This window comes from Ochlerotatus camptorhynchus, unplaced genomic scaffold (assembly GCF_037179485.1).
Source record: "Ochlerotatus camptorhynchus isolate MF236.1 unplaced genomic scaffold, CSIRO-AGI_Acam_v1.1 ptg000193l, whole genome shotgun sequence".
Lineage (NCBI taxonomy): Eukaryota > Metazoa > Arthropoda > Insecta > Diptera > Culicidae > Ochlerotatus > Ochlerotatus camptorhynchus.
In genome coordinates this window covers 9,338,719-9,364,504 of record NW_027040683.1, presented here as the reverse complement: position 1 = coordinate 9,364,504, position 25,786 = coordinate 9,338,719, and the positions used below count along the sequence as shown (strand labels likewise).

General features: G+C 39.0%; 1 protein-coding gene across 1 annotated transcript; it reads right to left on the bottom strand.

Moving 5' to 3' along the window:
• Window positions 1–2,209: 2,209 nt before the first annotated feature.
• On the bottom strand, window positions 2,210–17,510 carry LOC135702450 (growth hormone-regulated TBC protein 1-A). The gene is made up of 5 exons (XM_065223484.1): window positions 16,506–17,510; window positions 4,114–4,409; window positions 3,888–4,034; window positions 3,579–3,761; window positions 2,210–3,506 (listed from the first exon to the last, which is right to left on the bottom strand). The coding sequence occupies exons 1-5, from the start codon at window positions 16,523–16,525 to the stop codon at window positions 3,151–3,153; spliced, it is 1,002 nt and encodes a 333-aa protein (XP_065079556.1). The 5' UTR covers window positions 16,526–17,510; the 3' UTR covers window positions 2,210–3,150.
• Window positions 17,511–25,786: the final 8,276 nt, after the last annotated feature.

The following is a 25,786-nucleotide window of genomic DNA, read 5'->3' as shown; positions in this document are numbered from 1 at the left end:
TGTTCATCACCATTTTGGATCTGCCTTGAGCGTCGTGGACTCTTTATACCGTTCGCGAACGGCTCGGCAAACGGTACCGTGAGCAGAGCTGGTAAATATCACGGCCGTCATGTGACAATGAGAAAACAGGTTCTCTCACTACATATCACGAGACGAAAGAATAATGTCCATACGGTTTTGGCATCTAAATTTCAAGCTAATTTAGATGAATTTGGGCAAGCAACCGTATATGTAATCTGTTGTGTGAATATATGCTTAAGCTTGTCGTGGTGCATATAATAGTAATATCAATAAATGAGCTAGTAATTCCAATGATCCCAACACTGCCACGTTCTGTCATGACAAAAAAGTCATTGAGATGTGGAAGATAATCTCTATCATTGTTTTCTCATTGGATGATAGTGACATAAGTATGTTTTAAATATCGCGCGAGATCTTTTATTGAAAATTACATTTACCAGCCCTAACCGTGGGACCACCCTTATACCCCGTACAGACTATGGCTTATATCATGTAATATAGGCTGTCTTGCAATAAGCACTAATACATAGGATTTCCAGTGAAAACTAGATGTATGAGTGCTCATTGCAAGACAGCCTATATTACATGATATAAGCCATAGTCTGTACGGGGTATTAGGAGGAGAGGAGAGACAGAAGCAAAAGAAAGGAGAAAGCGAAGTTGAAGGTGTAGCGGAACGGAAGAGAAGGGGCCCCCCATCGACGACGGAAGACGAAGGAAGAACTAGTGAAGACTAAGATAGAAGATAGCTGATAAGAAAATGGGAAAGTTTAGGGAAATAAAAGGGACCTGTGTGAAAGTTCATCGGGGTGTGTTAAAAGTATTTGAGTGTTTTCTTGGCCGCGATAGTCACACTTGTATGCCGACTCTGAGGCAGTGTAGAGGAGGGTCTCATTAGTGCTGGGCAGGGAGTAGCCCACCTGTTACAAACATTTGGACGAAACCGGACTGGACTGCTTCAAGGTTTACGGTTCAAACTGGCGACAACGCTCTGATGATACAATGAAACACCACCCCCAAACTTCTTCCCTCAACCTATCATTCGACAATGTACCCGCCTAACTTCAGGTAAGCCGCGAGTGTTTGCCCCAACTCCTACTAAACATAGAATTCAGTTAATTTTGTTACAAACAATGAACAAAGAATTATTGGCTCCGTAAAGATAACGCGATTGAGCCTTCACATTGAGTCTATTGGAGATCTGATATTTAAAACAAGTTGTAAAATTGCGAACTAATTACGCGTATGAAGTAACATAAAAACACTTTGAATGTAACAACTCAAGGCGGGAGTAGCCATCAACAATGCTGATTATGGTACGGCACGCAACAACCACCCTACTGCTTTCTCTCTGAGATGAGCAAGTTGGTCATGACGAGAGGAGCAACACAATAGTTGGGTAAAGAAGAATTGCATTATAACACACCATCGACTGGAAATGCTCTCGCAAACGTGGGGCTTTAGGTAGTGGTGAAACTAGAACTATTCCACAGCCGCAGTCAGTTATGAGCAAAAGGAGTACGCACATTTTTTGCCTGTAGACTTGAAGACATACTCCGCGTACATCGTACGGGTTAGGCAAAAGATGTGCGTTTGACTTTAAAAACTGTCACATTTATGACCCTTCGCTCATTTTCAACTTCTATTCAATTTTCATATTGCTGTACTCTAAAGGAACTATCCACCTACTCTCTTCTAAAGATCATTATCTAGCTAATAAATTATCACACTAAAGCTTCATGTTAGCATTTCCAACCAACTCTAAAAATTTAATCAAACGGATCGCTTTCATTGAAGTTGTACCAATATTTAAATTCTACAATGATCATTTCGGATACGTTTTAGATTATTGAAAACCTGCAGCATAATTCTTATTAGGCAGTACGGATATTGATGTTATTGTATTATTTCGGTCGAACCTGGTTGACTATTCGCACTAAATGAATAATATCCAATATTTAATGGAACATAACCTTTAAACTTGAACCATATGATGATTTCGATCACCGATGCCAGACTTACAGACATATGTTAATATAGGTACATAAATTCAAATAAGATTGGAAATGAACATAGTTGATATAGTATGATTTGATTTACAAGGGGTTCACATATTCACGTTCATATTATTTTCTAAATAAAAACTTGTTTACTAACGAGATTATGAGTGATTGTTCCATTTATAAATGTGTGCAACCCTGGCATCACTGGTTTCGATTAAGCCTTAGGCATCAAGGATCAACCATCTAAACTACATTTATCAATATTTGTTCATCCCCTTCCTGTTTGCATCGCTACATCCCGATTGAACTTCCTTATTGTCCTAATTACTCCTCAGAGAAATGCTTCTATAATAACGAGTCTTAATGGATTACTAAATAAATAGATCACTGCTATTTATGCGCTGTTTATCAAAGGCATCACCCATGTAACGTAGACACTCGAGGAAAATTGTAATATTTGCGTTGAAAATTTAAAACTGCTTGATTCCACAAGATTCGCATTTCTATCTGAAAACACACAAACACACACAGACACACACTAGCACAACATCACGCACTCGGAAAACTCCCCACGCGGAACGCAATATGCATCCAAAGTCCCCTTCCGCTTCTATTCGGAGCCCAGAAAATACAGCTAGGACGAAGAAGCACAACACGACGACGGAAAACTCATTTCTGATGCTAATCTTTTTAGTAGGCAGAATATATGGGGCCTACTTTGGTTTGTCTATATTTGAATTGTGGTTCTGAGTTGACGGTGAAATAACAGCTAATTAAAGGATCCGATCTCACATATGTAAGCAAGTCAACGAAGTGAAGCTGCCAACGTGATTTTAACATAATACGTCTCTGCTAAGTGTGTCCTATTTATATTCTCTGGTTTTCCGAAATTTCCTACGAAGCAAACCACCACCGAGCTTACCGGAAGCTCATATGTTATCATTTCAAACGATGCTTCTCGAAAACAGATTCCAGTAACTACAAACTCAATTAGCATTTGAAATGTAAACTAGAAAAGATGGCTTCCCGGAAGCACCGTTTGGAATGTGGGTAAGTCCTTGATGGAAGCGTACCCACCCTACACCAAGTTCAGCCTATATCTCTTAAGGATATAGTCCTCCAAACCCTAGGAACCTTTCCGTTTGCTGGCTTTCCTCTGTTCGTACAGTTCCCTCCGAATCCGGTCGAGTTGCGAACGTTTCAAAGTTCCGGGCACTTTGAAGATACTGTTCATAAATCGGTGGCAATCCATGAGGGTGGGATTTTTATCCAGTGCCCGAAACAGGCCTATCAGTGTGGAAATATCGTCCGTTGCGAGGATTTCCTGTCGCAGTCCTATCACGATGCTGATACCGACACGAAGCAGAATTTTGTTCCCCTCCAGAAACACGCAGTCCCATATCCGGAGCGCGGTTTCCGTTGGTACCACCTCTGCGTAGAGGCAGATCAGCCACTTGGTGGCTATCACAGGCCATGGCAGTCCTGAAAGCGTAAATCAAACATCGTAAACCAGCTAATTGCGCCTAATATAGCAGTACAAGAAGGCTCTCTCACCAAGATCTTCGATATGTTTATGCACATCAGGTACGCGTATTCTAATTAATTCGCTAAGCACATCGATATCCGTGATGAGGTTATCCATCTTCTTGGTGTGGTAGAGCGGAACGATGTTTTCGACCAGCACTTTGAGCAACCAGAACGATGACTCCTCATTCTTTGTCACAATCAATATCAAACCTGAAGGAAGCAAATACAAATTAAGCGGGAGTGTGGAATCGCATTATAAACTTTCACATTTTGATCTTTGTTTCGTCGTTGTCGTCGTCTGGTCCGTCTATAGCTATGTTGGACATCATTACTCACCGGCAATGTAATTCAGTCCCTGGCAGTATCCGACCGCTTTGTTGTGATGTGCATACGTTATGAGCACGTTGTACAGGCCAAGTTTGTACTGTTCAAAATGTATATTGTCCGGAAAGGTTCGTGGTAGATCGAGTTTGATTTGGTCGGCTGGTGGTGAAATGAAAATTAGATTTTTCTTTCCGTTAAATACCGATGGTGGGGGGTTAATCAAGCTAGGAATACTCACAAATTTCCTGATCATACTCGTACCGCAGTAGGGTCTGGTACAGGCTCGGTTCCTTTTGTTGCATCCGGTGGGCTCCGGACGATTTCATCCACACTTCCTCCCGCAGTGGCCCCGGAATGCCCTTCCGGACGAAGCGTTTCAGCTTTCGAGGATTGGACAGAATGTCCGAATCTTTGGAGAACTTTTGCCATTTTATGCTCCGGGTCGTCAGCACCGTGTAGTAGCTGGACATGATGTTCTCGTACGACTGATAGTCGAAGTCCGGTTCCCGTTTGAAGCCATATTCGTCCACGTCACTGTAATGGGTTGTAAATTTAGGTAAGCATCATTATTTTCAATTAGAACGAGTACAAGAATGTCCGTTGACGTGAAACTAGATGTTAAGCTTATGCTAATTCTGCTCAGGGGTCATTAACTATGACCTAAAATCTTGATTTGTTTTTTGGAATATAGAACCGTGGAAATTTTTCAAAGCCCGGAAAATTCAATATTTCAATGAATTACTGTTGAAATGATTCTTTCCCTGGATGTATATTTTTATTAAAAATTTTAGATTTCCCAAAGAAATATATATAGATTGTATATACTCGATTATCGGGGGGTTCAATAATCCGAGGGTTCGATTGGAGCCATTTTTTTAGAGTATTATTTGAGTAAGTAAAAACAAGAAGCATAGGGAAAATACATTGGTGGTGGCACGGACTATAACACGTGACTCATTGCTAGTTAAAAATTTGATTTGAATTGTTGCATGGTTGAAGATTATCAGTACAAAACTTGATCAACCAAAAGCCTAGAAAATAAAAATCTTTGATCACCTGATGGTTTTTGGAATATTTTCTGAGCAACCTTTTATAGTTAGAGAATATCTAAGAGAAGTGTTGAAGTTGAAGATTTTCATAATGACCATTGATCATGCTAAATTCGTTAATAGATATCTTGAAGATTTCTTGGAGATGTATGATTACCTCAAGGTCTTTTGAATAATTTCAGAGCAACCTGGTATCTTGAGACGATAGCTCGGAGATGTGGTTTGAATTGATGCGCAGTTTAAGTTTAAGATCTTCAGAATCAAACTGAAGTCTTGAAAAAATATTTGGAGATCAATGATCACCTGGAGGTCTTTGGATTAATTCCTGAGCAATTTGGCATTCGATGTGATTTAAATTGTTGGGCAGTTGAATATCTTCAGAATGATACTTGATCAAGCTGAAGTCTAAAACAAATATCTTGAGGATTTTTTGGAGATCTATGATCAACTGGATTTTGGCTATTTGAAAGAATACCTGAGAGGTGTGATTTGCATTGTTGGTCAGATCAGAGGCGTCGCGTGCCTCATTTGTTTACATGTGCACCAAACTTTGATCATTATAGTTTAACACCACATATTTGTTTTTGTTTTATTTTTCAATACTCCATTAATTCAAAGGACATATTTTCAATTACTATATTAATCACTACCTAACGTAACATTTGAAGGGCCTATCATCTTGTGTAAACAAAACTTGTATGGTCCTATTCGCGCGAAGTGTAATGAAGAGAATCCGTCAAACACTTCCGTAAACATTATTTGATACAAAACAGTGTCAAAATCTAGAGAAAATTCATGAAGTCAAATCAAATCTTAATTCATCAGAACAACACTATCAGAATGAACCAGGGGAAGCTCGGGTTGGAAATTTTCTCGACTTCCCTGGGCATAGAGTATCATTGAGCTTGCAACACAATATACAAATTCATGCATTGGTATTGGCATCGAAAGCTCTCAATTAATAACTGAGGAAGTGCATTTAGAACACTAAGTTGAGAGCACGTAACAAGCTAATAAGCGCTAATCAATAAGCTTGAAATGCGAAGAAGAAGAAGAAGAAGAAGAAGAAGAAGAAGAAGGTAGAAGAAGAAGGAAGAATGTTCTCTGAATATTGTTTAACGTAGACTACCTCTTACACGAACGTACAGGGGGTAAATATAAAATCTAAAATTGCGACCGTCACGAAAAAGTGTTGGGTTTTGAACGCTTATAACTTTGTCATTGATAGATGAAATTAAAATCCAAATAAACCAATCGATAGGAAATAAATCTACGAATCTGAAATAAATGCTTTTCCAATTTTTCATAAATAAACTTTAGACAAATGTACAAAAAGAGTGTGATAATTTTATCACCGTTTTATTGAAACAAAGTTTTCCCTAACCCAGTATTCATAATTGAGTACCACTTGTTTGTGCATCGTTCTGATTGAACCTATAAAGTTAAAAACAGCGCTGCTGTAGTGCCTACATTCATGTTTGCATCAGACGGTGTGGTGACCGGACCGCTAAAGGTACCAGCAGCAAGCAATAGCATCATCATCGCCAGCGGTACGAGAGTTAATCAGCACGACTCTAAGCAAACATTTTGGAGATCATCCAAACAGGGACGGTATTAGGGATTTTAGACTTCAACATCAAGTCACTTGTGTGAGTTCAAATTTAGAGTAGAATTTTTATCAAATAAATAAACTTATAAACAAACAAAAAACCCGCCAAATGACGAATCGGAAAAGCTCGACCTTCTCTGATTTGAATAAAACAATGTTATGGACAATTCAAATTTTTGCTAAAATTCGGCCATTTTTAGATCTTGAGAAATTTTGTAGAACTGAACACTGGCTTTTCCTAATACATTTATTGAATCTTTTGTTGATGCTAATATATGACTTTATCTGATTTGTCCTGCTGCTGAATACTAAATCTAGACCAAAACTTCTAAACTTCTAACTCAATGGTTTGGTAATGTTTTCGTCGAAATTCACCGCTACCCATTTTAAACCCTCAGCTACTGGTGTAAGAGTTGTCAAAGTACACCTAAAATGATCCCTTGTTCTTTTATGATATCTAGCGATTTTAAAAATGTGAGCTATTTCCTTTGATTTGCCTGAGGAAGAGTTTGCATCCTGTGAACCATATGGTGAAAGGCGGCCATTTTGTGTTGATGAGAATGGTTTGAAGAGCTTGGTATTACTCTCTTTGTATTTGTTGGTTTCCTTTGGATTTCGAAATCGAACAAAGACGTTCCCTGATGATGAGAAGATCTAAGAAGGAAAGTTTGCCGCCTTTTGTCTTCTTCGTGAGTAAATTTGATGTCCTTGTGAAATTTTTGAAAAAATCTTCCCTTTTGACGATGCTAAAAATGTCAACCACCGACCTATACCAACACTTGGGCAACAAATTCCAATTCTCCAGAATATTTTCTAGGTTAGCTATGAACAATTCACACAAAAATGGGGAAAGCGGATTGCCCATAGGAGCACCTTTAGTTTGTTTATAAAAATTTCCTCTGAAAATGAAATAATTTTCCTGCATACAACGACGAATAAGCTTGAGATATGATCGAACTTTGCTTTTCCAAGTAGAATCCTCACGTTGTTTCAGAAGCCAGTGCTCTAAAAGGTAGATGGCTTCCTTTACTGGTGCACTCGGAAAAAGTGCTGTGACATCAAATGAAACCATGACGTCATTTTCGCGAATCGCTCCTGATGCCTGAAGATGATGTGTGCTGTTAACTGAGCGAGTGTCAAAGGGGTTAGGCATATTTTGAAATCTCTTTACTAGTCATTTGACAAGCTTATGAGTGGGGGATCCTTCAGCCGAGATAATCTCCCTTATTTCGTTTCCTGGGTTGTGAATCTTTGGTAAACCTTTGGTCCTAGGTCCTAGGAAACTTTCAATTGACTCGTTCTCTTGTTTATTTTTGTCAGTTTACTTTGTCTCAGACGTCATTTCGATTAGAAATGCCGTTTCCGTACCCACAATTTTTTGAAAATTTCAAGGATGCCATTTTGAAAATTTTACAAGATGCAAAATGGCCGAATTTTAACAAAACATGTGGATCATTTCCAATAGCAAACAATTACACAAAGTTCCATACAATTCGGAGAGGGTCGATTTAAAAAATCTTTTTTTTTAAATCTTTTTGTTTGCTCAGTTTTTAGAATTTTTCCCTTTTTTTCCGCTCAGAGTGATTCCACGAATTCTTTGAAACTGTCCAAATAGTTAAAAAAAAAACTCTTCTTTAACAACCTTGTATTATAACAATAGTATTCCTTTGAAATTTACCTCAAAACTTCGTTGGAAATTTCTTGGAACTATTCTCAAAACTTCTTTTAAATACTCCTAAAGCTCGATTCACTTAATATCGGGACGCAAGAAATCAACTCTATTTCGGGATTGTTTTGATGAAATAAAACAGTTGAGCGGTCCAAATAAAGGCTTTTTATTGCACTTTCAGGAAAATGTATCAACAGTCAACTTCGATTTCGTTTTGATGAAATGACCAGGCTTGGGAATTGTCAACCTCATGACGATAAACTATGTAACAACGACAACAAAAAAAAGTCAACGCTCATCCGACAAGCACGATGCAACAAAATTCTGCTTGAAAGACTGATCTACTGGGCTGTCTCTTGACGAAACATTTTCTATTCTTGTCTTTCTCTCATTTGGCCACGAAACATCTGTTGCGTGACGTTTTCCAGAATGACTTAGTTGTTTCACGTACGTCGGACGACAAGATTGACGGAAACTGCCGACATGGTTATTGACGAAAAAGTCTGTCATGTCATTCTTCCATTCTGTCGCGACAAAACTGCCGCTGGTCGTTTTCTAATAAACGGATGTCGCTTTGGATGCGAGACATAACAAGCTAGAAATAACTGGAATTGTGTTGTTTTGACGTGATTTCACCTCTGACTCGAAGTAGCTTGAATCTTGGCGCTGAACTTCATGTTTGCAGTGATGGGTATTTTTGGAACGGACACAACTGAAAGCTGCCGAAAATCGATGTTTGGAATCCAAGATGGCGGCGTCCGGTTTTTAAAAAAGTGGGAAATACTGCCAAATACCCTTCAATATGTATATTTTCGGAATCGGGATGACGTCTAGAGACCGAAAATCGATGTCCAGCGCCATCTGGAAATCAAAGATGGCGGCTTCCAATTTCAGAAAAAGTGGGAAATATTGCCAAATACCCATCAATATGTATATTTTTGGAATCGGGATGACCTCTAGAGACCAAATATCGATATCCTGCGCCATCTTGAAATCAAAGATGGTGGCTGCCGATTTCAGAAAAAGTGCGAAAAACTGTAAAATACTTTACAATATGGATATTTTCGGCTCAAAGATGACGTGCAGATGCCGAAAATTTGAATGCCGAAATGGCATCAGCCATCAATTTTCCGTCTAGTAAAGGGTATTTGACAGTCAGACAAAGATTTTGAGCCTCCACATATCGTCCCCATTCAAAATATACCCATATTATGGGGGTATTTAACATTACTATCCAGTTTATTTGCAACCAAAAGCTGCCATCTTGGAATTCAATACGGCATCGGACAGTAGCTGCCATTTTGGATTGCAGGTCACTCATTTTCTATTTCTAGATGTAATTATCTAGACGTCATTTCTTTTCCAAAAATACTCGTATTGATGGTTATTTGACTGTATTTATATCTTTTTCCTGAAACCAGAAGCCACCATCCTGGATTTAAAAATGATATCGAACATTTATATTCGGCATCTACATGTCATCTCAACAGTATTTGACAGTTTTTCTAAAGTCAATGGCCGTCATCTTGCATTACAAAATAGTGTTGGACATAAATTGTAGTTTTGTTCCGAAAATACCCATGATGTAGGGTATTTGGCAGTTTTTCCGAATCTGAGAGCCACCATCTTGGATTTCAAAAATGGTATTGGACATCGATTTTCGGCATCATACACGCGTCCTGTACCGAAAATATCCATATCGTAGAATTTGACAACTTTTCAGAAAACAACGGCCGCCATCTTGGATTCCAAAATGGCGTCAGACATCAATTTTCGGAATGTACACGTCAACCCAGTTCCGAAAATATCCATATTATAGGGTATTTGACAGTTTTTTCTGAAGTCACTTGCCACCATCTTGCATTCAAAACTGGCGTCAGACCTCGATTTTTGGGATGTACGCGTAGTACTTGTTCCGAAAATACCCAAATTTGATAGTTTTTTCTGAATCTGAGAGCCACCATATTGGATTACAAAATAGTGTCAGAAGTATATTTTCGTCGAAACCGTTCCGTAAATACCCATACATATTGTAGAGTACATGACAGAATTTTCAGAATCAGAGAGCCACCATGTTGGATTAAACAATGGCGTCGGACATCGATTTTCGGTCTCAAGACGTCATCACGATTCCGGAAATACCCATATTGAAGGGTATTTAGCAATATTTCCCACTTTTTCTGAAATTGGAAGCCGCCATCTTGGATTTCAAGATGGCGCTGGATATCGATTTTTGGTCTCGAGACGTCATCCCGATTCTGAAAATATACATATTGAAGGGTATTTGGCTGTATTTCCCACTTTTTTTCTGAAATAGGAAATACCAATATTGAAGGAAATTAACATTATTTCCGGCCTTGTTTAAAATCTAACCTCCGTTTTAGAATGGATGGTTTCTTGTCGTGAACTCGTGATCCCCCTTTTTTAACAACCTATATAGACTTTGTCTCAAATAACAGAATGAGTGACATATGACTAGAATAGATAGTCGCGACTGAATGGATTCATGATTTTGTCGTGGTGATCTTGTCGTGCGACAAGAAATTGTTGTTTGACAAGAATTTTCCAGGATGACCATTTTTTAATGTATCTTGTCGTGCGTCAATGACAAACGCGACAATTCCCATATCTGGAAATGACGAACTTTTCTTGAAATACCTCGCCTCATCATTTGGACACTGTGCGACAAGTAGAGCGGCCATTTTATTCCACCATCTCTTCATTTCTGTCGCATCCTGAGTCACTTTCCGGTCTTTTTCAGCTTCCGCTTAACAATTACCCAATATTTCTCGATTGGGCGAAATTCAGGGCAATTGGGTGGATTGAGGTCTTTTTCGATAAAAATCTACCCTGTTGTTACGATACCACTGTAGTGGGAGCTAGCCAAATCTTGCCAAAACTTTACACGGCCCTTGTTTGCTTTGATGAATGGTAGAATGCTTTTTTTTCAGGCACTCTTCCTTGTTGGAATTTGAGTTCATAGACTTATTTGTAACGAAAACTTAAGTTTTTTGTCTTCAGCTGCAATTAGCTTGCCATATCAGAATTTTTTTAGCGAACTCATCAGCAAAAACAAATTCATATTTGTTGGGTACATCTACTCAGTTGCTCTCCTTAATCGATCAGACGTATAAAACCATTCTCGGAATTCTTTTGTGAGTTTTGTTCCCCATGCGGCCGTGTATTTCGGCAATCAAACGATTTCTAGAAAATGAACTGCAGCTTGATATCTCACAGGTGAAATGTATCCAGCCACTTAATGTGAAAAACGTTGTATACCTGGGTATGCAAAGCAACGAAGTAGCAAGAAGAATCGCTTCAGCTCATCACCTGAAGCATTGGTTCCGGGTCATTTGGCCGAATGCCGAACAACACAACTCCAAAGTACTGCTCATGTTTGAAAGAAGGAAAAAATTCACATTTTTATTAACGGGAATCCATAACGGCCGATTCAAATATGCAGCGTTCCCATCGGTCAAAACCATAGAAATGTTGTATCTAGATAAAAATAATTTGTCCGAAAACGATTAGACACGAACCAACTCATAAATTTTATACGCGTGTTCGTGGTTAGGATAAATATTTTTCGCGAACACGGCGGCAGATGTCAGTTTTGTGCTTTGATCAGAAATTTCTTTGTAATTTTTATGATCATTCATGTCGGTTTGTCGGTGGTATTATAGCCAGCCAAACACCAATCCAAATCCAAACACCTAAAGCAACCAACGATAAAAACAAAACGCTTGCTACTACTACCAACATAAACTCCTATCTGTAATGTAGCTCGAACGGAGTTGTAGAAGGATAATGATATATTTCTTGCCTGCTTTATTGCAATATACACGGTTGAGGACAAAGCTTGATCGGAATCGAGAAAAGACATATCAACAAAATTCCCATTATAACACATGCCTATCATTTTCGGCTTTACTTTGTGAAGCGGCTTGTCAACAATTTGGTCGTTTCCTTCTACTGACCCGAGCGAGCTATATTGCAAAGGCCGTTTGTCATGAAAAAAAGGGAAGAAGATTATATCATTACTGCTTTCCATTGCTAACATACACTGAGGCAAATAGACCTAAGAATCTCATAAGGCTCGACTTATGAACAACATATATGAATTTCATAAGCATGGCTTATCAATGATTTTCGGGTATTAGTAGTCTTCTTCTTCTTCGCATTTCAAGCTTATTGCATATCGCATATTAGCTTATTGCGTGCTCTCAACTTAGTGTTCTAGATGCACTTCCACAGTTATTAATTGAGAGCTTTCGATGCCTGTACCATTTTTGCATTGATATGATTGTGTGGCAAGTCCAATCATACTTCTATGCCCAGGGAAGTCGAGAAATTTTCCAACCCGACCGGGAATTGAACCCAGCCACCTCCAGAATGATCTTGCTTTGTAGCTGCGCCATTACCGACTGAGCTAAGGGAGGTATTAGTAGTAAAATTACGTTTATTTCTGTTATTTGTGTTTTTACATTGTTATAACATTCTAATTGATTAGCCCATCAGGCTCTTCATCTTTGTTTAATTTGTTATTTCAATTTACGTATTCACGTTTTTCTACTAGTCTACAGAGTACCCCTTGGGGGGTGTGTTATGTATGAATTGAAAAAAGTGATAACCTACCTAACTACGAGTATAACTTAGCCTAACGTGCTAGATCACGTATGTATGATCTGATGAGTTGATCTCAGACATGTGTCTGAACCTTTCCAGGATAAAAACTCTCCGTTCTTCTAATGTCTGAATTCCAGCCAGGAGGTGGATCTCAAAATTTCTAGTTCGCGGGAGACTGTTTAGGATCATCCTAAGGATCTTGTTCTGGATCCTTTGGAGTGTAAGGTGATGGCATTTGGCGCAACTCTCCCAGATTTGCATACCGTACTCGATTACGGGAAGGATGATTTGTTTGTAGACAGCAAGCTTATTTTCCAGGGACAGGGTAGACCTCCTGTTGATGAGTGGATACAGTGATCTTATCAGGATGTTACACTTGGTTTTCGTTTTATCAACGTGCTACCCGAAAATCAGCATGCTGTCTATAGTGTTAAGCCGAGGTAGACTACCTCTTTCGACCATTCCACCACTGTGCCGTTCAGGCAGCTCTTCTTATTATCCGACGGAACAAGTCTGGTGGATTTAGAGTGTGGAAAGATGATGACCTGGGTGTTTGCCACGTTGATACGGATCTTACAGCTGATGAAATATTCAGACAGGGCTCCTATGACCCTACCCTTGTAGACGATGGATGTGTCATCTGCGAACAGAGACAACGATCCGCCATCAGGGAGAGCCGGCATATCGGAGGTGAACAGGTTGAATAGAATGGGGCCAAAGATGCTTCCTTGTGGAACTCCGGCGCCGATGTTGAAAGCATCCGATGTGATGCCATTCATAGCGACTTGGAACGTCCTTTCCGATAGATAATTATTTATTATCTTCACTAGGAAGAATGGAAGACCGTACTGCTGCAATTTGAACACCAGGCCATCATGCCAGACATTGGCGAACGCTTTTTCAATGTCCAACAACGATGAAACAGACTTATTCCGTCTGAGATTGTTTGTTACTCGAGTCAGCTGGTGGACGGTCGAACGACCTTTCCGAAAACTGCTCCTCGAGTAACAAGTTGTTTTCTTCGGCACATGTTAGGAGCTGGTGATAGACTGCTATTTCGAACAGTTTTGATAACCCTGAGAGAAGGCTGATTGGTCGATAACTTGAATAAGATGACGGATCCTTCCCAGGTTTTCGGATGGGTATGACTTTAGCTGACTTCCAACACGAGGGTAAGTAGCCAATTCGGAGGCACAGATTAAAAATCAGTGCCAGATGGTTGTAGAATGTGGAACTCAAGTGTTTGAGTTCCAGATTCAGGATGTTGTCGAGACCTGGGGCCTTCAGGGTTTTGCACAATCTGGGAGAGAGCGGATCCTGTTAGCAAAGTTCTGATTTCTGAGGTCCACCATCCTGGCTTGGATGGTTTTTGTTAGGCGATTACAGTGGGTCTTCAAGACAGGCAAGCCAGAACGCTGGTATTGCCTTCGAATGGAGTTACGGAGTCTAATGAGATTTTTGGTAATTATATCAAGGTTCAGAGTATTGCTCCCCTGTCTGGATGCTGACACGTGTTGTTCCCTGGCCCGGGATATCGCCTCCTCGGTGAATGATTTTCGGGTAACATGAGGTAGCTCTTATACGCCTTTAACCATTTCATTTTCCCAAGCGTTGAAAGACAAGTGGTCAACGTCCATTTTCCGGTTCTAGTCTGCTCCGATTTATTATTTTTTGTCAACATTATTTTTCATAAGGTAAATCAATGAAATTCACACTCATTTCTTATGGCTAAAATTCATAAGTGTTTCTTATAGAATTCTTACGTTCTTTTGCCTGCGTGAAGCGTTATCATTCGGCTCGTTGATCGCTTGTCATTTTGTCATATTGAGATATTTTTGATTCCTTTTTGTTTATAAATGTATTTGCTAAGGCCGAATTAACATTACAGAGCCGAGGATTCTTGTTCACTGTATAATACATCTTAAAACTATAGTCAAAAGGTACAACACAATAAACATTTTATCTTCCGCTATCCAATAAGCCTCTTCCATGAGAACGGGAGCCGCTTCCAATGGTTTCATTGTATGGCAGATTCGCCAACGGGGGTCAGAGCACTTTCATTGCAGCAATGGACGCAAAACGTGGTCAGTATTCACACATTCATCATTATACGGTTGCTTTGCAAAGTCGACGACGCATCGACTGAAAGAACTGCTGATGAAGAACAATGAGGAATACCACACAATGGTTGCTGCCGAGTAAACAGACAATCGCGTGACACACATTGAGAGTGGTCTGCTTCTGTCAACAGCCGAGTGAACACTGATTTATGATTCCTTGATTACATTGTGTGTGGCAGGATAATTTCTCAAAATGGGATTATATCATCTGTTCTCTGTTTATAGCCGTACGACTGCGCCCATTGATTTAACACACTGCGGCTCGTTATCCAGGATTTGCTTCTCAAGCCGCTGCCATAAAATACTATCTAAGTTACACACCTGTGTATAATTCTTATGGGCGGGGTTGCAGCGCGCTTATGAGCGGTGCGCTTCGACAGTCACCAAATGAGAATTTAACATAAGCGCGACAATAACATATTTTAAAATTCCTGAAAAGGTTTTCTGGATATATGCTATGCTTGATAAAGGAATTTGAAAATTCCCTGATAACATCACGTTTTTCAGCGGCGCCGGTGGTGTAGTGGTAAACGTGATTACCTCGCACCCCAGCAGGCCTGAGTTCAATCCCAGTCGGCGCCATCGGGATGTTCTGAGGGAAGTAAAGCCGTTGGACCCCGGTTCATGTGTTGATGGGTCGATAGGTAGGGTCCAGGTGTGGGAGCTGCCTCCCTGCCGTCGGTAGCATTGGTGCTCAGCAAGGAAAACAAGATCGATAGAAAACAAATCAAGGTAAAAAAATTCCACGTTTAACCTGATAAAATTAAATTCCCTGAAAATTCAAGATCCAGGTTTTTTTTTTTCCATGTAGTAAATACCCTGTAATACCATTATGTATCTTTTAATCACTACGGTGACGATCACTTGGCTACTCAATAACCTTGTAAAAGTTGAATACATTTGCATGTTTACGCGGAATTCCATCTCGATGAAGCATTCATTAACTGATAAGCAAATTTTGTTATCGTTAATTAAACATTCGTACGTTACTGAATTGTCGAGTAAGGGGCTATTCACGGACCATGTGAACATTATTTGTGACGTTTAAGACCCCTCCCTATTTCCCTGAGTGAATGTAGCATATTTTTGACCAAAATGTAAAACCACCTTCCCCTCGTAGCGTATTTAGCTATACCTATTATTGGGCCGGTCATAACTGCTGTCGACACCCACACTCCCTCCTCGCTCTAAAAATCTACGTCATTTATGCATGGTCCCTTACAATCTCTAATTACATACTTTGAACATTTGCCCAATCGCCGGTATCGCCAATCTCGTTCCGTATCACTAAACTGGACATACCGGCTCAGTAAAAACCAGTCGTAAGCACATGGGCTCCTCCAAAATTACATAAGATGCCATCCACGCCCTGAGCCCATTCTACTTCGGGCTCGTTCATCATTTGAGTATAAATTTCCAGCCATTCGAAAGTAGCTGGAAGCCCTACACTACTAACTCACAATGGCAGCAAACTTGCACCGATTAAAATTTACACTCAAATTGAAACCAATTTTGCAATTTAATACAATAAACTGAACAAAAAACAACATGACTCACCTGAATTTCGAAACTGCCATGCTGCTCTGCACGTCTCTTGTTTGTTTCGGTAATGTATTTAATGACACGACGATTCTCCCACCTACTGGCTGGCTCCGAGCTGGAAAGAACGCGGACGACGCACTCCCTGTTTTTGACGCCACCCACCGCCGCTGCCTGCTACTTTCACACGAATTTTCCTGAGTCGCGCTGCTGCTCACTGACTACATCTGACGATGTCTCATTGTCACACCGGTTGACTACACTAACAACACTGGGCTTAAGTACCCCGACCCATCCACTTTGACTTTGTGCGCCGCCGTCGTTCTTGATTGACTTTTTCTACGCGCCCAAGTTTAAATTTAAATCTGGAGAGAGTTGATGCTCTTCATACACACTGCCTACTACTGCTGACTGCTAACCTACTGAAAATTGTCCCACTCTTATTCGACTGTCCAATTTGAGCGATTTCAAACTAACCGAACTTTTCCTGTTTCATCTATCGTCGTCGTTGTCGACGTAGTGGTTGCGCGGTTGCAAAACACCTTACTCACTAATCAATTCAGTTTTCATACAGCACATGCAAACTCACTTTGCTTAGGTACGTACTCTTCTTTTTTCACATTGCTTGCTTATCACATCACACCATTCGCTACCATTCCATTCCAACCCGCAGCAGCGACTGATGAAGGTGTTTATAATAGTTTCACTGCTATGATTGCGGCATTATTCGAGATAAGAATAGCGGAATCACAACTGTTTGGTCATTTATGCGAGCTGCGAGTAGCGAACACACTTGCTACAGCTGCAGAAGCAGGCACTATTTAGGAAAATCGAAGAACGTTTATAGGCCCGTCTCGACGTCTGACTGTCGGTTCGATGGAAGTGGGTGGATATTTCTTCTTACTTGCTATTTTTCCCACACCTACCTAGAGCAGAGTTCCAAGACCTCACCAGTGTAAACACATGATCAACTCTTCAATGGTTTAATGGCAATGCAGACAAATAGATTCATGTACGCTGTACTAACCGTACTGTACTGTTAATATCGTAGTAGGACTGGGATACTGAGAGTGAGTGAGAGGGAATGAATTTTGTGCAGTGCATTGATGGGGTGTTTGATTTGTTTTGGTTTTAAGATATACCTACTGTCAGAGGCACCTTAATAAAACAGCTGAAAATGTAATACGGATGGGAGGAAAGAAGCGAAATAATATAACAGCCATGCGCGGGAAGTTTCTGAAGGGTTTGACAAAACGTGATCTTCTTTGGCGGAATGATAGACGTTGAGAATGGTGGATTGGACATTTTCAATAGAAACACATCAACGATTTATTCATAATAAACATAGATGTAAATATATTATTTTATAGTACGTAACCGACTATTGGCTTGGGTTGCCAATAGTATATCAAAAATACCACACAAACAAAAGTTGAAGGGTGGTGTACAAAACACGACGTAGGACTACGAAATTTTTGTTTAATGGGGTTGTTTAGAAGTATTGATGTTTTTGCATATTTGAAATCTACATTAAAAGTGGAACGTAAATCCACAATTTCATTAATTTTGAGAGCTCAATTTTGGCATGGTGATACATTGTGTTTCAGAGCAACCATTAGCCAAATTTGAGTGCTCTAGGACTTTGTTTACCCCCCTGACGATAATAGGTTAATGTATTGCCGAAGCCAACAACTTTTCCCCTATAAAAACTGGCATGTTTTTCAAAATTCAACAACCCAATTTTCTAGTTTGTTGTTTCGGATATTGTTTTGGGATAAAGTGAATTTCATAACTCAACTCTTTATAAACCATAGTTTACCCATTAAATGAGGAGGGGCACTTTTAGCGGAAATGGGTGTTTTTATACCCATTAATGGGTTTTCGCGAAACACCGTATAGAGCATTTCCAGCCCAAAACGCAAACCGGTTGGTCATGAGTGTTTCCGATTTGAATGAAACATTTCTCACGTGTTCGCTGCTACTAATGGTTGCATTTTTCATTTAAATATGATTTTTTTCTCCAGAGTAACTTTTGAAAAGGGCGTATAAAAAAATGGATTATTTTTTTTTTTCAAAAAATCATAACTTGAAAACTATTGATCTGATCAAAATGACATATCAGAAGAAGTTTTAGGTAGTTAAATTATCTTTGCGGAAAAAAACACTGAAAGAAAAACTTAGTAAATTAGTATTTAAAAAACGTAAAACGATGATTATTTCAAAACACCCCCCCTTCGATATTTATAATTTTTTTTTTCAAGAAAACTGAAAAAATGCCCTAATATTTGGTGAAGAGTGGTTACTGGTAACTTTTTAAAAAAAAAATCTATAATTTTTGAAATTTTTGTTGGTTTTTACAAGTTGGTGAAATTGCATATTTTTTAGTAAAATAGTAATTTATTTGGATTCTACGCATAATTTTCAAAAACTTTGCATATAGAAACTTTTTTCCTAAGTCCAGCCGTTCTCAAGTTAATGCAATTTAAAAAAATAATTATAATAATTTTCTACATTTTGGGCCATTTTCAAATGTTAGTCGTGATGTCCAGCAACGAGATGTTTTTCCATGAATGTCAAATATACCCAAATAATCAACAAACCCACTCATGTGCCTTTTTTCTGTCCTCTATTAGTTGTATACCTGGATAGAATTGTGTATGTCATAACAGAGGCTCAAAACATAAACAGGTAAACAAATATGTTATTAAACCTGTAACTGAGATAAATTCTCTAGGTACTTCTCTGACGTATACCATATTGTACCTTAAGAGCTCATCCCGCGATATCACAACTACATAAAAAGGCACCCCGTGGAGGCTTCTTACACTCACACTTAAAAAAGTTTGCTATAATCAATTGTACCTAATGAAGATAGGTATAATGTCAACATTGTAATTATTCTGCTACATATATATATACATACAGGTGAAGAACGTCCCAATATATATATATTGCTATGCCTATATACAGAAGTGTTCATTGCGTTGTACACTGAAAACGAATCTTACTCAGAGAGTCCGTCACTTTTACTCTTACACTTTGAAAAGCGTAGGTTACTCATGCGCTGAATAACCTTCACACAGAGTTTAAATTACCGAAGTCGGTAAAATTTTACTGAGTTTTTAAACAGCTGAGTTTTCAGCAATTAACTCAGGAGTTTTTGGTTTGAGCTTGCTTGAGCTTGAGCTTGCTTGAGCTTGATTGACCGCCCACGGTTGCTACTCTGTTACTGCTAGATCAGCTGTAATTACACAGAGAACCAATAGACGATGCTTGGGACTAGCAATCATCCTCAATGTGTAAAAACTGGTGATCTTAAATTAGGCAATACCAGCGCCGGCCGCGCCCGAACACAGGTCAAGAAAGGAATGGGAAGGATTGTGTTGACATGACACTCGCTTTGATGGAAGCCGAGAACACCTCTGCACTTCCACGATGAATCACTGGGATGTTGGATAAGAGGGTTGGGTTTGCAGCAGGGTTCGTTTTGGTAAACGATAAGCTGAATTGATGTCCTAACGATCATATAACGCGAAGGAGCTTGGGACTAAACCCACGGTCTTCTGCTCAGTAAGCAAAAACGTTTGCCACTAGGCAGACGAGCACCTTGTTAATCACCGAGTTGCTGTTATTACCATGTAGTCATATTAGCAAATAAAACGATTGACGAATCTTGAATGTGGAGGGGCCTGAGATTAGACTCATGATGTTCTGCTCAGTAAGCAAAAACGGTTGCTCTAAGGCCACCGAGCCCCTCATATCACATAATACCATTGCTCAAATTTGTGTATCCATTCAAACCCGGAACCAACGACAACAACGAGTTTCGCAAAATACACGATACACAAGCGATTTTACCATAAATCTCTTTGATATGTAAGGACCTGGGACCGCGTCTTTCTGCTCAGTAAGCAGGCCACTGTAACCGACGATCTTTCAAATCCGAAAACTAAAAACTACGAAAAAGTACTTAGGCCTTCATTAAGTTCCACTTTCACGCGACGTTCAATGACAGGGTCCTATCCAGGATTACATCTGAAAAATCCAAATCTGGCCAACGCCCACCGTAAACCTAAACCTGTTCAAATCCACCTGAAATGACTAACGAATGGAAGACTTTGACTACCCAAGGAACAATTTCCAGTTGAAGAAACGCTTTCGTTTTGATTTTTTTCAGCTGCATGTTGAATAATAATTGCACAATGTGTTCACCACAACTTTTATAAAACCCTTGTTTACACTGGTTTGGAGAACCTATACAACTGCAACACAAAGGTGTTGTCTAACGTATTCAGTAAGACGGTTACCCAAAATCAATTTCTTGTTGAAGAAACGCTTCCATTGTGATTTTATTCAACTGCATGCTGAATAATAACTGTACAATTTGTTTATTACAACTTATGTAAAACTCTTTTTTACACTGGTTTGGAGAACCTGTTCAACTACAGCATTATATGTATACGCGGTATAGGAGTAGAAGCAACTTTTATACAACGTTTATAGATACATATTTAAACTCAAGCTTTATTATTTTGGTGAAAGCTCTTATACAACGTTTGTAGACACTTCTTGACAGCTGCTTTGAAATTTAGTAGAGAGTAAACCTGAGAGGCGTTTGTTGCACTCTTTTATGACTCCTAAATAATCATTGTACAGCAAGCGGTGAAAAGCGTTTATAGCACTTTTCAATGACTCCTTAACAGCCGGATAGAAGCAACTTTTATACAACGTTTATAGATACATATCAGTGCCAACATTTCAAAGGGGCGTAATTGCATTTGTAAACAATGGCTTTAGCCTTCGATTTCTCTTGAATAAAAGCTCACTCATGAAAGTTATTTACACCACCAAGTAGGGGAATGTTTCCTCTACCATCTAGAATTGTTAATTTGAAGAGGTGAGCTTTCAGTTGCGAGAAATCGACAGCTAAAGCCATTGTTTACTAAAGCAATTACGCCCCTTTGAAATGTTGGCACGGATATTTAAACTCAAGCTTTATTGTTTTCGTGAAAGCTCTAATACAACGTTTGTAGACACCTCCTAACAGCAGACAACGGTGCCGGTGGTGTATTGGTAAGCGTGATTACCTCTCACCCCAGCAGGCCTGGGTTCAATCCCAGTCGGCGCCGCCAGGATGTTCTGAGGCATAACATCTCTGATCACGCCTTCCTTCGGATGGGAAGTAAAGCCGTTGGTCCCCGGTTCATGAGTTGATGGGTCGTTAGGTAGGGTCCAGGTGTGGGAGCTGCCTTCCTGGCACGTCGGTAGCATTGGTGCTCAGCACGTAAAACAAGATCGACGGAAAAAACAAACCAAAGGAAAAAAAAAGGGAACCTCCTAACAGCTGCTTCGAAATGTATTAGAGATTGAACCTGAGAGGCGTTTGTTACACTCTTTTATGACTCCTAAATAATCACTATACAGCAAGCGGTGAAAAGCGTTTATAGCACTTTTCAATGACTCCTTAATAACCGTTGTGTAAGTACTCACAATATTCACAGATTAAAATTAGTTTAACAATTGTCGTGGTACGCCAAAATAATTGCTTGTACAGTTTTTATTAATTTAATTTATTTGTGCACTTTGAAAAAATATGTAATTATGCCCTAATTTACATTCTGTGATCATGGAGGAAGTAGTAACAAGCATCTGTTTAATCTTTGATTGATATTCTTTCAATTAATCTCTCTAATCATTAATTGAGAGAATTTATCTAGAAATGTTATCGTTGATTATATGATATATGTCTTAAATTAATGTTTGCATTTATTAATAACACCTATATATAATTTACCTCTACTCCACCGAGGGTTTCTCGAAGCAAGATTCGAACTCATGATCCCGGATTGCCAGCCGCTTCTGTTTCCATCTGCTCTATTCTTGAATACATATTTTGATCATATGAGAGAAGTATATGAAGCTCATCTTGAGTGACTTCTCTTGCAGTCGAATAATCATTGCCTTATGGTCATATAAACGTGCCTATCACTTGTGCTATTTTTAGCAACAAAATTGTGGTTGGTGGTTGGTCGAACGTAAACAATCATTTAAGAGTGCTCCAACAGCTTTTAAAACTTTTAATCAAATGGCAATACAACTACATTCTTGTTCAACTCTGGAAGCTATTATTCAACGTTTGATCAACTCAGGTGTTTTATAAGAGCTCTCAATTGTTTGTTGGGTACCCAGCCATGCAATAGTCTCATTCCGTGCCTTATGGCAACTTGATGATTCTATTGCGCTCATCTTTTGGCACCACCCAGGGGAGACTTGGTCCTGTACCCAATGCTTAACTTATCTCCATTCCACTCAGCTACTCGCAATTTCTTGTGATATAGTGGGCGGAATATTATTATATGAGACAATTCAATGCAGACGTCTTTCCAAATTTGGCAGATCGACAGGTAATCGGTGAGTTACCACGATAGTTGCTATTCAACAACTCGACAACGTCCCATCGTCAACGCCTGCTATGAGAATTTCCCATTGCAGACGCCAACGAAATGACGTCATCGAGCTATCGATCAACTACCCTGGTTATCGCCTGGTACCTTATAGCACGTTGCTAGGAGGCGAACCGGAAGAATCGATGAGCTACCTCTCCCCCTTAACTCAGCAGTTTTTGGTTTATGGAAAATGGAAAAAAATATCCCTGAAATGTCAAAATACCGTTTAGTCAGTAAAATAATTGCAGACTTTTTCTGTAATTTATTTGTTTACATTATTTTTGCAGATTTTTTTCATTATTTTCATGAATAAATATCAATGAGTAATAAAAAAAATATTTCGGATTTTTCAAGATTTTTATTAGGGGCCATAGGCCAGGATCTAATATTGGGCCCATCGCTAAAAATCAGCTATTTATCAATTTTATCTAGATGAACGCGTCATTGGGACGGTACTAATCGATATTTTTGGTCGCTATTGAAAATTTAGTCGATTGCTGAATTTATGTATGGGCCCAAATTAGGAGCATTTAGGCCGACATTACATTCATTTCCCCTTTGTCAAGTTATATATGATTGACTTGCGCAACTAATGTATGACTATAACGCAACTGCTATTTTGAAGATGTTCTAAATGGATTCAATCCTTCCAACGAATGGCATTTGTTCATTTTTCCATCATCATTATTAATTTTATTGTGCGAATAAAGTGTATAAACTGAGATTCCGTACTCAAAAACTTGTGTGCGGTTGAAAATTTATGGTGAATCTTTACATTCTACATCTAAAAAACTCATTGACTCTTAGATAAAGCTTTCTGCAATAAATTGAATTGCACAAAAAAAAGCTGTATAAAATTTACCAATTTCGAAAACATCACATTTTGAGCAAAACAAATAGAATTTCAACCTTTTTTTGATTATCATACTTGTCAACTGAATTTTTTTTTTTTCATTCTATATTTTGCTTCATCGGTCGGAACATTACTTGTATCACATATTGAAGAAATAATTCGGCATGGCAAATCTCAATTACTTGTTTATAACACATTTATAACTGATTGTATTTGATGAAAACTTCCTAGCCTTATGTACAACATGTTTTCATATGTTATTTTTCGAAGCATGTAGAACTGAAATATACTACCCCATTTCCGGCGTATTAAGCACAACCCGCACTTAGTCTTTCTTAATCTACACCGAAAAAAGTTTGCATGTAGATTCCATTGGAAATGCACATGGTTTTCATCCATAGTCAAAATTAATGGAATTCATCTGAATTTCACATTTCATCCATTAGATATGTGATAAATTTTTTGAGTGTAACGCAGTTTAGCACCAAACGGAATGTTATTATTACTGATGGCTTCCAAATGTATTTACCTTTCCGTATGTACCGTAAGAATTGATAAAGAGAAAACAATCGTTGAGATATTGTCCAAAGTCTAACACTGCTTCTTGACGCCAAACTCGGCCTACGGATTCTAAACTCGGCCTAACGCATTGAAACGCAACTGAATTCACTTCTGCTTGTCGGATGATGATGAAAATTGATTCGGTCGGAGCGCTTCTTTTGTTTTTGGGAATAATAGGTGCAGACCTTCATACCACGCGTTCTCATTGACTTTGTTCGGTTGCTTATTAACATAAGTATCGTACCAAACGCATAATTGTCTTGTTAACTCTGAAATCATGGATTTATTTGAAGTTTTCTGCTCGATAGGCCCAAAATGGGCGATTAGGCCGAAGTAGTTCTCTACCCTATAGCAAAAAGAAGCTCGACAACCGGGGAAACCTCCAAACGAGCTTGGTAAAGTGGAACCTTACAAATTAATGTTCAATGTTGCCTAAATGTTTACTACCGCTTACCATGCGCACAGCTTACTCCTAATGGATGCAATGTACATCTCATCGTACACGTAGATTTACACGGCTGATGAGATCAACTCAAATTTGAGTTTAGTTTACTCATAATCGCAAAAAGTGCAGGAGCTCAGCGATTAGTACATTTGCCTCATGTTTTCCTGTTGAAAACCGCAAAGATCAGCTGTAAAATTAGGAAAATTGACGAAAATTTTACTCAGTCTAGAAGTAGTACCAATAGACTGACTGAGAATCCAATCTTTACTTTTCTCATAATCTTGATTTTTTCCTGGAAAAACCTGGAAACCAGTAGGCAAATTTACTTGAGTAGGCAAATGTAAATGAGGAACATTTACATGGTCAATGAGAATAACTTAGAGGGGGGAGAGTGACTTGTACTCAGAGGTGTGGAGAATTTTCTAAAAACTGCAGGAACTCAGCGCTGAGTACCTGCAGTTTTTATAAATTTTTCATACAACCGATTTTCGTCGATTTTCCTCATATTCGAGAAGTTTTTCCAAATTTGAGGTCAGTTTAATCATAAATAGCAAAAAGTGCAGGAACTCAGTGTTTTTCTAGGGAAAAATTCCCGAATATGAGAAAAGAAAATATTGGATTCTCTCAGACTGGTACTAGTATTAAGAAGACTGGAAACTTTGCCAGAAACCAAGCGACAGATACAGTAGCGCTGCTCTTGAGCGCAGGTGGAAGCGATTCACCGAAAAATGAGCATATTACACAAACCTTTCTCCTGAGGTTGGAATCTATGTGAGTTTTAATGGAGGGAGGCGAAGCCGTTCAACATCACTGTTTACGATTTTGAGAGAAATCTGACTCAATATTCTTAGTTGATCTCATCGGTCGCGTAGATTATGTTGAGGATCTCAAGGTTTTCGAGCATCCTTTTCAACGGAACATATACACTCTTCAAAGATTGTCATCCATGAATTCATTCTATTCGTCACAGGCAATGATTGAAAACAAGAATTAA

What these genes read in the sequence shown, in the direction of transcription:
- LOC135702450 (XM_065223484.1), bottom strand. Translation starts at nt 16,525, where the DNA reads ATGGCAGTTTCGAAATTCAG. An exon ending in ATGGCAGTTTCGAAATTCAG is followed by an intron (nt 4,410 to 16,505) that starts GTGAGTCATGTT and finishes AACCCATTACAG; the next exon opens with TGACGTGGACGAATATGGCT. An exon ending in GGGACTGAATTACATTGCCG is followed by an intron (nt 3,762 to 3,887) that starts GTGAGTAATGAT and finishes TGCTTCCTTCAG; the next exon opens with GTTTGATATTGATTGTGACA.